This window comes from Epinephelus moara, chromosome 22 (genome assembly GCF_006386435.1).
Source record: "Epinephelus moara isolate mb chromosome 22, YSFRI_EMoa_1.0, whole genome shotgun sequence".
NCBI lineage: Eukaryota > Metazoa > Chordata > Actinopteri > Perciformes > Serranidae > Epinephelus > Epinephelus moara.
In genome coordinates this window covers 26,459,642-26,473,039 of record NC_065527.1, presented here as the reverse complement: position 1 = coordinate 26,473,039, position 13,398 = coordinate 26,459,642, and the positions used below count along the sequence as shown (strand labels likewise).

General features: G+C 41.0%; 1 protein-coding gene across 4 annotated transcripts in view; it reads left to right on the top strand.

Moving 5' to 3' along the window:
- pvrl2l (PVR cell adhesion molecule related 2 like) overlaps positions 1-13,398 on the top strand; it is a 433,542-nt gene that overhangs the window by 167,371 nt on the left and 252,773 nt on the right. For all 4 annotated transcript variants that reach the window (XM_050034267.1, XM_050034266.1, XM_050034268.1 and 1 more), the window contains exons 2-3: positions 5,166-5,278; positions 12,772-13,015. In XM_050034267.1, coding sequence (XP_049890224.1) covers positions 5,166-5,278; positions 12,772-13,015 — 357 coding nt within the window. The remainder of the gene's footprint in view (positions 1-5,165; positions 5,279-12,771; positions 13,016-13,398) is intronic.

The following is a 13,398-nucleotide window of genomic DNA, read 5'->3' as shown; positions in this document are numbered from 1 at the left end:
TTACTTAGCATTTACAATAGCGACTTTTAGCCCTGGGTTTAGTCCATTTTCAGGGGATAACCCTACAAACTAGGAGCTAACCCTGCGACAGAGCAGGGCCTGCAAGCCCTGGGCTAAAGTCAGAGTTAGCCCACATGGAGTGTGCCAAGATTGTGCCATTTAGCACACTTTCTTAGCCAAATGGGCTAAATGAGTGGGCTAAGTGCAGTGTTAAAGCCTAATGTTACAGTAACCTAAAAGAAATAACTCATTATAACACTACTTGTGTTGTGCAACTTGTTGTTAATTAATTGTTGGATTTAAATATCCAACAATAAATCAGATCCCCAGATTCAATTCCATTGGCAGGCATGCACGTCACAAAGCAGCAAGCTAGCTAGGAAGATGGAAGCGCTTAAAGTTACATTCAGTGGGTGAAAATGTTCCCATTACTTTGATTTTGATCAGGGAGAAAAGATTACAAGAACGTTGTTGCAAACATAAAAAAAAAAAAAAACACAACCTCAAGCCTTGTGAAACACCGACTACAACAGCACAACACATTAAGATTCGTGAAATACATCCCCCTCCAAAGGTGAGTCCTTCTAGGCCACAGATAATGGCTGTAGCCCTTCACTGGCTTAACAACCAAAACTGGATTTTAATGGACAGCTGCAGGCTACAAGAGACAGAGAATTAATGAAGCTTGTGGCTCAATATGTGGTGGATGAAATGTTAACCTTCTATATGATTACCCATCTCTCAGACAGATTCTTGGGAAAATACTTGTCACGGGCAACAGAAGACCCCCCCAGAAATAATTTGCAAGCTATCCAGCCATAGTCGTACACACCGGAGATTTCTCTGATATTCACACAGAGGTGCAAATGCGAACTCTTTTGAGGAGAAAGCATGCAATTACTCACTTTGCGGGGTGTAACTAAATGGTAATATGACTATAATTGTACCAAATTACTATTGTCAGGGAGTAGACTAATAAGTAAAACATTGCTTTTAAAAAGATTAATGAGTAATAAATGGCATATTTTGAGTTCTTTTAGCCCAACACTGCCCCTACACTGCCACATAAGACACTTACAGAGATTCTTACATTTCACTGTGAAGAATCAAAATCGCATTGTTTTTTCCCCCTGTCGCATATGTGCTCAGTAAAGCCTGGACTTCACTGCCGATTCATTTGTCTGTGTTTTCTTTTTTTATGTGTGTGTTGTCTGTTGCTTACACAGCTAACAGGTTTTAAAAAATGGCAGTCAGTGATACATTGGCTGTGTTTGACCAGTCACCGTACACTAACATCACTCATGGTTCCTCTTTTGCTGAGAGAGTATCTTAAGTGTAATAGGAGCTTAAAGAAAGGCGTTCTAGAAACTACAATCATTTCCAGTTCTTGAGGTGTGGACACGACAAAAAGGGGAGTTCTGAGAACTACAAAAAAGTACCTCTGGTTTGAAAACACCTACACCCACCTGCTTGTGAGGACTAAACTAAACTTCTCGAGTGAAATCAGTGGAATGCCCCTTTAAAAATACTACATGTCTGCAAAGTTTGGGTGTTTTCCTTAAGAAGCCTCTAGTATTTTCGCTTACAACTTCAGCTGTTGTGAGCGAAAGTCACACTCCCTACAGCTCAAATAAAATATTGATTCCAGATTATGTTCCCCAGACAAATATATTGTTTCTATAGTTGCACACAATCAGACAAACCAAATGGCAAAGTTGAAAACACACTTCCAGTATGTATCTACAGTGTTTAACAGCAACAAAGTATGAGCTCAGATTCTTGACCCGTAAAAGAGAGGAAAAAAAAAACACACCCAATAAAACTTTTTTGTGAGCAAGTTGGTCATGTAGGTCTGCGCTAACAGCGAGAGAGAAACTTTCCTCATCCTCTTGCTTTCGCTCATCTCGTCTCTCTGAGCCAGGCTGCTCGGTCTCCATGGGGCTTTTTGGATCCAGACTCTGAGGAAATGAATCATATCGGATGCGATCTCATGCTCTCTGCTCCCTTCCTTTTCACTCTTTCAGTGTTTTACTTTTTCTCTTCTTCATATCTCTCTATGGTCATATCTCATATCTCCACTCTGTGGCCTCCTTTCATTCTTCTCCGCTCTCTCTGGTTTTAAATCATCCCTCTTCGTTTCCTCCCTCAGTCTCCCCCTGCAGCTCCATCGCCTTCAGTCTCTCTGCTTTAGTCATTCCTTTAGTTGCTTTACTCTTTCAAACCTTCTTCCAGACTTTTTCCTGCCTTGCTCTTTTATTCTGTTGCATTTATCCTTCTCCATAGATTCTTCTTCACGTTCCCCTCCTTTCTCAGACGCCTTTTACACTCTTCCTGACTTTTTCAGTGTTTCGCTTTTCGGTTTTAACCACCTCTTTTTTCTTTCTCCATCATCCACATCTTCCTCTCTTTTTTTCTCTCTGTATCTGCTCTCATATTTTCCCTCCTGCGTCACAGAAGAGATTTCATTGACCACTATGAATAACCCCGAGCTTTATGTGATTCATGGCTTGGGTGAGGCTGTCTAGTGTGTGTGTGTGTGTGTGTGTGTGTGTGTGTGTGTTTCTGCTTCTTCTTGCACAGTGGGAGTTGTGTGTTGATGTGTTTAATTGGGGGGAAATTAATCTGTGTGTTTGTGCACAAGAGAAGAAAAAAAGGAGGAGAAGAATGTGACGGAAGAGGAGGCAAATAACACAGACTGAGATGAACTTTTGGCCTGTTGCTGCTATTCTTGTTTATTTTTACTGTAGTGTGCATATACGTGTGTGTGTTTGTGTGTGCTACTATCTTACAGTAGGAATGGCTAACCAGTTCGACAGCCCATTGTCTCCCTCAGGGTAGAGGCTGTGGTTCAATGACTGAGTCAGCCTCATTTGCACTTACATTACAAGATTCTCTGATTTTTGCAAACACACACTCATATGTACAGTAATTGCACATGCACACACCTTCACAACACACAATGCACACATGGGTGGACACGTGGCTGCATACATGCTATAAATCCCAAACAACTCAACACTCTCTGCAGCACACACACACACACACTTCACATTCTTTGTGACTGTGTTTTACAGCTGATTTACAGACTAAACCCCAGCCAGCCCCATTCACCTCCATGCTGCGGCATGTAGCATATTGTCCTAATCAATCCCTCACACACTAAGAGGCTTTTTCACTGGAACCACCCGGGGCTAGCTAGCGGTTAGCGAGCGCTTATCCCCTTTTCTTGTGGAGAGAGCGAGAGGCCGGCTCCCCGCAAGAATTTTATCTTTACAGACGCAGAGGCTGGCTGAGAGGGCAGAGGGGAGGCGGTGGAGAAAAGACCTTGGTGGGATTTGATCCCGGGTCAGCAGGGGGTTCATGGTAGGGGTCTGGATCACTGCTTGACTGCCAAGCAGAGAGCAGTTAAAGGAGCGGGGGCAAGCGGAGGGAGAAAAAGCAAAAGCATCATTATGTGTTGGAGTTACTAAAGTGAGCATCGAGAGGTTTGATGATGAGGTTCATTGTGGCAGAATGACTCCATTCCAAGGCACGAACAATCAGAGACTCTTTAGAAATGTCACTTGATTGCATATGGAAGCTGCCAAACACATCCAGCAGCTGGACTAGATTGCATTAACAAAGGATTACAAGTTCTCTGATCCTTTTTTTGTTTTGTTTTTCTTATTTATAATCTTTGAGTCATTTTCGCTCTTCCTCCATCTCCTAATGACGAGGATTACAAGTTCATTAAAGTTCATTAATTTCTACAAATTTGAAATATGTAATTAGTTGTTTTTAAATATATACTTTTTTTTTTAACATGGCACAACTGCTTTGATTTGTCCCACTGCTTGAGAGCTACTTGTTGACAACCAATTCCAAAAAAAAAAAAAAAAAAAAGAGCCACTGCTAGGAGGCAGGGACAATTTAAGTTAGCTGCTGAAGTGCTTTTAATGAAACAAAGACAAGGCTTGCATCCATTATAAAGTATCCAGTTGTTTTTTGTGATCTTGTTGTTTAGCAGAATGCTCAGGGTTTCCTGCTGCTCTCACATGCAAACTAGTGGAAGTTTCCGTTGAAAGTGCAAATGTATTTTCTGCTACATCAGTTTTATTTGTCAAATCCATCTGAGATTCAGTGGAAGCCCGGCTCTCCTGAGTGTATTAGTACGCAGAGACCTGACAGGATTGGTAGCAACACTGAATCTTGTTTGGGAAAAAAAAATAGGGTATCACAGCTACGCTCTTACAAAAATGTAAAAAGAGAGGTTCAAAAGAAGTCTTGCAACACATGATTTGGGCCCCGGCAGCAGGCGGCTGCACACAGTAGACTCCGTTGATCTCAGAGTAAGAGACGAACGTTGAGAAAAGTCGTTCCACTCGTCCAATTTAAACTCTGTATTCTGCAACAGCCTGCAGGTCAGCAGGTAGTGCAAGGTGTTGAGACAGTGCTCGACTCTGACCATCCTCCTTTCATCTCTGTTTTGAGTTTGAACAGATGGGGAAGCTAACCGGCTGACCGGCCCCGCTCTCTCAACGCTGTTTTTCATGCTCAAGCGAAAACTTACAGGTGCCTTCCACCATATTTCAAATGCATTTAAAAAAAGCTGGAGCGGCTGCAGTGTTCCTGAAGGCTCGCCCCCTAGCGATGCCTCCTGGTAGACGAGCTTTATTGTAATGAGGAGGGCCTAGTTAAAGGGAAGCTGGTTTACACGCTGCCTCAGGCTTGTTATCAAAGGGCTCATGATTCAAATGCTCTTTTACTGTCTCTTGAAAGAACTCTCAGTTTTCTCTCTCACTTTCTTTCTTAATTCCCCCTCATTTCTGTATCTGTCAGTTTCCCTCACGCCTCTCTATAACCTTGTTTTAAATTGTCTAGAACAAAATCAGAGAGTTGATCCTTCCTTCTGACAATACCAAAATGAGTGGGAGGGAAAAACATTAATCACAGCAATTTAATTTAAAAAACATCAGATTCATAATGAAATGCTAATACTCCATTGTTACCAGAGTGCTCTCTCTCTCTCTCTGTGTCTCTCTCTCAATCTTCTCCCTCTCAGTCTGTGTTTGTTCAAGTCCCTCTTTTAGTTCCAATACAAACAAACATGTTAAATTATTCAAACAGTATTGGTTTCATGGACGATGCATAATTTCCCTCTCCGTCTCCTTTTTTCCTGCCTCCAGGTATCGGGGCTCAGAAAGTCCGAGTCGACGAGGAGCTGGAGGCGTATCCCACAGAGTCTGTTAAACTCACCTGCGAATTTATCGATGGAGGCGGCCGGACCAAACTCACACAGGTAGAACGATGGAACATGGCGTTGTGTTTTTTTGTGGCTTTTGATGCACTGAAGCTCAGAGTGTCAAAGTAAGAGTGACAAGGTAGTTGTGTCTAATGGAGTGAAGTCATTGAAAGAGAAGATGAGGTCAAATAGGTACCGCTGTCCTTTGTGACATTTTCTTGTGCAGACAAAAGAAGAATGTGCCAACAAGAAATTAACGGCACACATTTTGCTTTGTTAAAGGAAGGGAAAAGTTTGCTGCTCACCGTGGTCTTTTCTTTGTCGCATCAGAAATAAATCATCTGCTTCTTCGGAGATTACTAAATTCTGATCTGTTCCTCCTTAACCCCCCCCTTAGGAGAAATAAAGAGCTAAAGAATAAATCAGCAGGAGTTCTTTTGCTGTGCTCATAGGCTTCTCAGAGGTTTCTCAAATCTGACAACAGATTAAATACACAGAGCTGAGACCTGAATTTGATCTAATTGAGACTAATTTCTGAAATTTAGCAGCCTCATTTGTTTGCCAATTAAGTTGTCTTTTTACTATTTACCAGGAGCCAAATTTAAGAAGGATGAGAAAATCATCAAAATCTCATACTGATGTTATATTGAGCTCAGTTATGTTTGGGGGAAATAGGCTGGACAAAGAAGCGATCTTGCTTTGAATTTCCTTCTTCTTGGAATACTCTGTAGCATGGGGAAACAGCTATACCAGGTCCAACTAAGACCTTAACCATGAGTGTCAAGCATACAGCGACGGGCCAGACCAGGCCTAAAGGGTCCAATCTGGCCCACTCCATGACTTTGCACATATATTTTGCCCTATATTAATATTGATGCCCATGTGAAGACCAAGAGGTGCTGAGTTTCAGGAGCAAATTAAACTAGAGAACTTGACATGTAAAATCTGAGCTATATTGGGTGTGTTTGTAAATGCAATCTGACGCTCGACACTAAAATGAGGGCCATGTTGTTTAAAGAAACGGACCGTTCTCTCCAGACACAGTGCCCAGAGTACGCTCTGCTGCTCTGAGATTGTGGTGTTCTGATAAACCCAATGGTACATTTTAACAGTGCTCCAAATTAACAAACAATCCAGGTTTTGCCGGAGTGCACTCCAGCACTCAGAGTAAGTATTTCCGAACGCAACCACTGTTGAAAGTTTTCTTAAGACATCTCAGGCTGCTCACCATCTGTTTTATAAGTGGATGAACATTTCAGAATGTACTTCTTTGCATTAAAAGAAAGGGAACAATTTGGAGGTGTTGTTATTTATAGGTTACTTTGCATTGGTTTGACTGATCTGGCCCACTTGAGATCGAATTGGGCTGTATGTGGCCCATAAACTAAATGGGTTTGACACTTCTGTCTTAATGCGATAGTACAGATGTTATGAAGTGGGGTTGTATGAGGTACTTATCCATAGTCAGTGCATTAGCTACAGTTAATGTCAGTCACCATGCCCCCAGTTTGAAGAAGCAAGCAGCTTAGAAAGCTGAGAAACATACTGCTGTGGACGGTATAAAAATCAATTTAAGTGAATACTGTATGTAGAATATTTTCACCACATTACCTTGAAATCAGACAGTGATATCAGATGTGAAACGTTTTATTGCTCTCTTAAAAGCCACACTCCATTAGGAAAAACAGTAATTTAACATCTCTATCTCTGGACACAGGGAATGCTGGTTTACCACTACCTCGATCACTTAGTTAGTTTGACTTTGGCATTTAAAAGGGTTAGTTCAGATTCACCAAAGTCACACAATAACAAACAAACTGACTGACTGAGGCAGCAGTAACCAGCAGCTCCTGTATTCAGCAAGCTAAAATTACTGTTTGTCAATGGAGTCTGGTGGCTTTGACAAGAGCATAGATGGGGAACTGATGCCACTAAGAGCTTCCCCGTTGCAACAGGCTGTATGCATCAAGGTAGAGTGGAAAAAATATTTTCAACATAGAGTACACTTAAACTGATATTGACTTTTTTGAAGTGGCTAAAATACATTTTTTTGCTGCCCTATGTCCGCAGCAGTACATAGCTTAGCTTCCGTATTGGACTTCTGCCTGTTTCTCCAAACTGGAAGTGTGCTGACTGCCATCGACTCTAGGTATTACACTGACTATGGATAAGTACCTCATACAACCCATTTCAAAAGATCCCAACTATCCCTTCAAATCCAACTTGTCATATTCATTATTTACTGACCAGCAATGTGTGTGCTTGGTGACTGCACTCAGCAGAGGAAGCTCAAGGAAGTGTTTGGCTCAAGCAAGGAAGCAGGGGAAAGGCATTCATTGTGCTGTGCTTGTTATTACATACAGCGTTATTGTGTGCTGAATGACAAAAGAGCTCTTAAGAGAAAAGTTCTCACCTCCACACAGCTGGCCAGTGGGATGCAGCCAACAATGACGCTGTTGAAAATCTGATGAACACTTAGTTTGGAGCATATTGACCTCTTTAGTCTTCTGGAAGGTAGACGAGCAGGGTGTGGGGGCACCTAACTTTCCAAATTTTCCGAAAGAGAGGATCATTATTAACGTCATGTATATGTGTTCATTTAACAGATTTAGCCCCAGAAGACATTAGCTCAGCTTAGCACAAACATGAAAGCAGGAAAAATGGCTTTTCTGCCTGCTAACAACACTAATCATAAGCTGCATTTTTAACATATCTTTAAAATTAACTGTACAACAACGGCTGGGCCTGGTTCCAAGCAGTAAGTCCTGCCCTCATGGTGGAGTTGCCAGCTTCACAAACATTTGCAACTTTGAAGAAACCCCACAAGGTTGTTCAAAGTATTTGTGGCTAGTTTTCCAGCTAACAAAGTCCAAAATGTTAACTACAACATATATTGGAGCTGCCAGAATGCTTATGTTATCTTATTCCCCCTGCTTCCAGTCTTTGTTCTAAAGTAAGCTAAACACATCTTGGACCACTATATCATTGTCTAGACAGAAAACAGATTAAATTGATATCAAACTTCTTAAAAGTGCAAAAGTTTCTTAGCAGTATTTAAATATTTCACTTTTTTTTGCTTGGAGTTGCTGGAGTTGGCTCCATTTTTACACACGGATCGACTATTTGAATTCAGTTTATTTTATCAAACCCTGGATGACAACTGATCTGACACCACCTCAACTGTTCTGACGCACACACAAAGTAGTCGAAAGCAAACGCTTTGAGATGTTTGCTGCTTTGGTCCTGGTGTGATCTGCACCCTTCTGAGTTGTGGAAGAAATCAATACGCAATTTGTTGACATACGAAAACTGAAATTGCAGACGGGCTAAATTGATATTTTCTCTGCAATCTATAGCTAACGAGGGAGCCACTAATTTGTGCTGACATCTGGGTTACAACCCATTTTCCTCTTCGCAACCTTCAAACCTCTCTGCTTTCTCTCTCCTGCTCCTCCAGATGTCATAAATTTAATAGATGTTTGCTAAATGTGTATTGATGAACTTTATTCCCCCTCCGTCCTGGTCTTACACTTTAGCCAGCAGTTTGTATTTAACACTGTCACTGTGGTAAGTGAAGACAAAAGAAAATCAATCTGGTATAACATCACTGTACTCTCCCTTGTGGTAGCCTCTCTCAAAGCCACACCAGATATCAATATTATTCACATATCAGAAATCAAAAAAAGAAAAGGCTGAAAGAGTACTCTCTGTCAAATAATGTTCTTTGAAATGGCAACAGGATCCTTGACAGAGTGTTTGCAAGTCTCACCGACCTTTAATTTTATCTTGCAATGGATTCTTGGCTCCTTAGTCAGACAGCTTTAATTGAGTCTGACATTTTGCTACCTTAAGTGAAATTATTTCAGGTTTCAAGAAATGTGGAACAGCACAGTGTTATATACTTATTCAAAGAAATGTCAGAAATTGTGGTGTGTGTGTGTGTGTGTGTGTGTGTGTGTATATATATATATATATATACATATACATATATATATATATATATATATATATATATATATATATATATATATAAACATAAATGAATATATAAGTGTGTGTGTGTGTGTGTGTGTGTGTATATACCATTTACATACTGCTGCCTCTGAGGTATATACATGCATCTCATCTCATCCTTGTGAACGTGAAATCTCAAGAACGCTTTAATGGAATTTCTCCAAATTTGGCACAAATGTCAACTTGGATATCATGATGGAATTATTAGTTTTTGGTGGTCAAGGGTCAAAGGTCAAGGTCACTGACCTTGACTGCCTCATTCTTTTGAACACAATAGCTCATGAATGTCTTGGGGTCATTTCTTTACATTTGGCACAAATGTTCACTTGGACTTGAGGATAGACTATTCAGATTTTAGTGGTCAAGGGTCAAGGTCAATGTGACCTTACATCTGTGTCATTGTTGTGAAAGCAATATCTCAAGAGTAGCTGAAGGAACTTTCTTCAAATTTAGCACAACATTCACTTGGACTCAACAATGAACTGATTGTATTTCAGAGGTCAAAGGTCAAGGTCAGTGTGACTTTGCATCTGTTTCATTCTCACAACTGATTTCTTAGGAACATCTTAAGGGGATTTCTTTCAATTTGACATAAACATCCATTCTGACTCAAGAATAAAGTTATTAGAATTGTTTGGCCAAAACAAAATATGTTTTTGGCCATAACTCAAGAATTCATATGCTAATTACGACAAAACTTTACACAAATGTGTGATGGGATAAGACAATGAAGTGATGACATTTTATATCCAAAGGTCAACTTCAATTTGACATCATAATGTTCTGCAGAAAACACTTATCTGGCCATTTCTCAATATCATATCTCAGGAACAGAGGGGGAACCAATTGGTTAGATACTGAACTAGTGACACTAATGTTGGGTGCCCACCTTGAAACTGTGCTGATTGTATAGATCTTCTGTAAACACCACATGCTGAGTGCCATCTAGTTCCATTATATTGGAGGGAAGGCTGACATCACCACAGCCAATATCTCCAACACTCAGCAACTCACACTAAAACAGTCTAGACTGATAAACAGCACTGCAGGTGAGTGGTGAACAGTCCCTTTAAGTGTGAGCTGAAAGTGATTGTAGCATGCTGGTGCTCTTAAAACAATGGGGAGATAGTTATTCTGGCTCACCAACACGGTCAACTGTTTGACCTGCAGCAGTGGCTGTGACACACAGCAGTGTCACCGCAGTCATGATGCACATTATTAGATTCAGTGAGACTGACACCTTCCAAAGATATCATTATCTCGGATGTGCATCTTTAAACTGCTTAGAAATTATAGTCAAAAGACACTCAAGGACTTGCCTGAGAACGATCACGTTTTCTTCAGTATCAGCAGGGCTGCCCCTCCCTAAACGCAGAACACGCGCTGTGCGTAGGGCCTCATCTTCCATGGGGGGCCACATTTTGCGCGAGGGGACGCATTTGCGCATATGCACAATGGATGTGCACATGCGCTACCGTGAGGCGCGCGTAGAATCAGCTCGAGGAAGGAGAGAAGAGACCTGACCGCCCATGCGTCGCTGCAATGATTGACAGCACTGGACATCTGAACAATAAGAGGGGTGCGCCGACAGGCACTTGCAGAGCTGCAGCAGGTGAAGAGTTGTCGACATGTCGTCCAAAAGAGCCTCGGGAGGGCGGGCGGGCTCCACGGAGGGGGAGAACCGAGCCTTGGGGGTATGTGCGGGGCCGGGAGGTCGGATGCTCCCAGAGAGGGGAGAGGTAGAAATATAGCTAAATAAGATGAAAATAGAAAAGAATGTTTCTGTATTTTATTTCTGTTTTCAGTGTTTAATTAAGGTGGGAGAGGCGGAGGGCTGAGGGAGATCGGACGCCTCCAGAGAGGGGAGAGGGAGAAATATAACAAAATAAGATTAAATAGGAAAAACCTGTCTCCCTCTTTTATTTTATTTTCAGTGTTTAATCAAGGGTGGGGGATTGAGGTGGTGGAAGTTACATTATTTTGATGAGTAATTGATGGCTATTTGTGACTCAGATTTTTTTATTTATTTATTTCAGTTTGAAGTTATTTTTATTTAATATTTATTTATTTATTTATTTATTTATTTCAGGTAGAATTTTTTATTTTATTTGACTCATACAGCCAAACTACTGTATCTGCAGTACATTTGTTATTGCCAGTAAAGGTTGTCAAGTTAAATGGCAAGTTGTTGTACGGTCATTTTGTACCTATGATACATCTGGGATGGGGGCCTCCAAATAAAATTTCGCTTAGGGCCCCAATTTGGTCAGGGGCAGCCCTGAGTATCAGTGTAATCCAATCATGGTTGTGTGTACATCCATGGGTACACTGAAAACCAGAACTACTTCTAGCTAATTTGGCGTGCTGTCAGTGGTGCCAGTTTGCCAAAATGAAAGCAAATATAGTCTAAAATAAACAGAGCATGCACAGCGTAAAGGATTCCTTTCCCAGAAAATGACTATTTGTATATCAATTACTCACCCGTGTTTCATTTAATAAGTGAAGAAAATAGAGAACGAAGAATCCAAAAACAGAGGAAATTCTCGATGAATCACATGGGTCACATCGAAGCCGAACTCCACTGACAAAAACAGTAATTTTAGCTCTCTGAACACAGGAGCTGCTGGTCTACCACTGCCTTGATCAGTTACTTAGTTAAGTTGTGTGACTGTGGTGCTTTAAAGGTTTAGTTCAGATTCACCAATGTCGTGCAAAAATACAAACTACGGATCAAGGCAGCGAGAGACACAGGGTGAGTAATTGACTCATAAACAGTCATTTGGGGGGTGAAGTTTTACTTGAACTGGCAATATTGGCAACATTATTCTTCCTGTTTACATCCTTTCAAAGCTTTACAGTTGGTGGGAGGTGCAGTTGTCTGAGGAGGGGCCCACAGTGACAGTCTTTTAAAACCCCTGCGTTAGACTATCATTCTTGAAAGAACTTCTTTTTATTGAGAGCCTCCTGTACTTTTCATGTGTCTGCTAGTTTCACGGCCTCACACTTAAAGACAGAATGGTTTAAATAGCATTGTTGAAATCTGCTTTAAGATTACATGTGTGACACAAGGGACTGGAACTGAAAACTATGTTTTCCCTGCTTGTAAGGCTAACTGATATTTGAAATATTTTATTCCCCCATGGATTCATCTGTTAAATGTTTTATTTATTGATTTTATTGTTTTTCTTTTCTTTTTTTTTTTTTATGTTTAAATTATTAACTTTTTTCCATTTATAGATTCCTTTATCCCACTGGACTCCTTGGCATATTTCTATTTTTATTAATTACTCATTTTTATGTGTCTACATGTTACTGTATGTCATAGTATGTGTGTAAGGCAAGCTGTTCAGTTGCCTCTGATGGGATTAATTAAGTTGTCTGAATCTAAATCCTCAGTGTTCATGAATCTTATTAGTCCGGCTTTAAATTGAAATTTAGACATATGCAGCCCTGAATCTTCAATAAAGGATATTGCACTTTACAAAAACCCACTGGGCAAACAATAACCACTGGTTCACAAACTCTCTTCTCATCAGGTGTCTTGGATATGGGAACCTATCGACGGTCAGAGGGATAACATCGCTGTATACCATCCTATCTATGGACACAGCTTCCCCAACCCGTCCTTCAAGGACCGAGTTGTATTCCTCCACGACAGTCTTCAGAACCCGTCAATTCGGATTTCTAACCTGAAAATGTCCGATGCCGGCCGGTACACCTGCGAGTACGCCACCTATCCTTCTGGAAACGAGCAAGGGACGACCACCCTCATCATGCTTGGTAAGTAGAGTGTTTATATGTTCACGTAACATTAAATACACCGTGTTTCTCTACTGTAAACAGCCAGCTGCTGGAGCACCTGGTAGCCGAGTGGTTACAGTGGATGTCGTAATTGCTAATATCGTAGGCAACTGGACTTGCTTGTTTTCTTGAAGACATTTCGCCTTTCATCCAAGAAGTTTCTTCAGTTCTAAATGACTGGTACAAAGTTGCAGGCTATAAACCTAGCCTGCAACTTCGTACCAGTCATTTAGAACTGAAGGAGCTTCTTGGATGAGAGGCGAAATGTCTTCAAGAAAAGCAAGCAAGTCCAGTTGCCTGCGATATTAGCACTTACGATTACCATGACCTGGATGACTGAGAATCTTCACCGACAAGTTTAC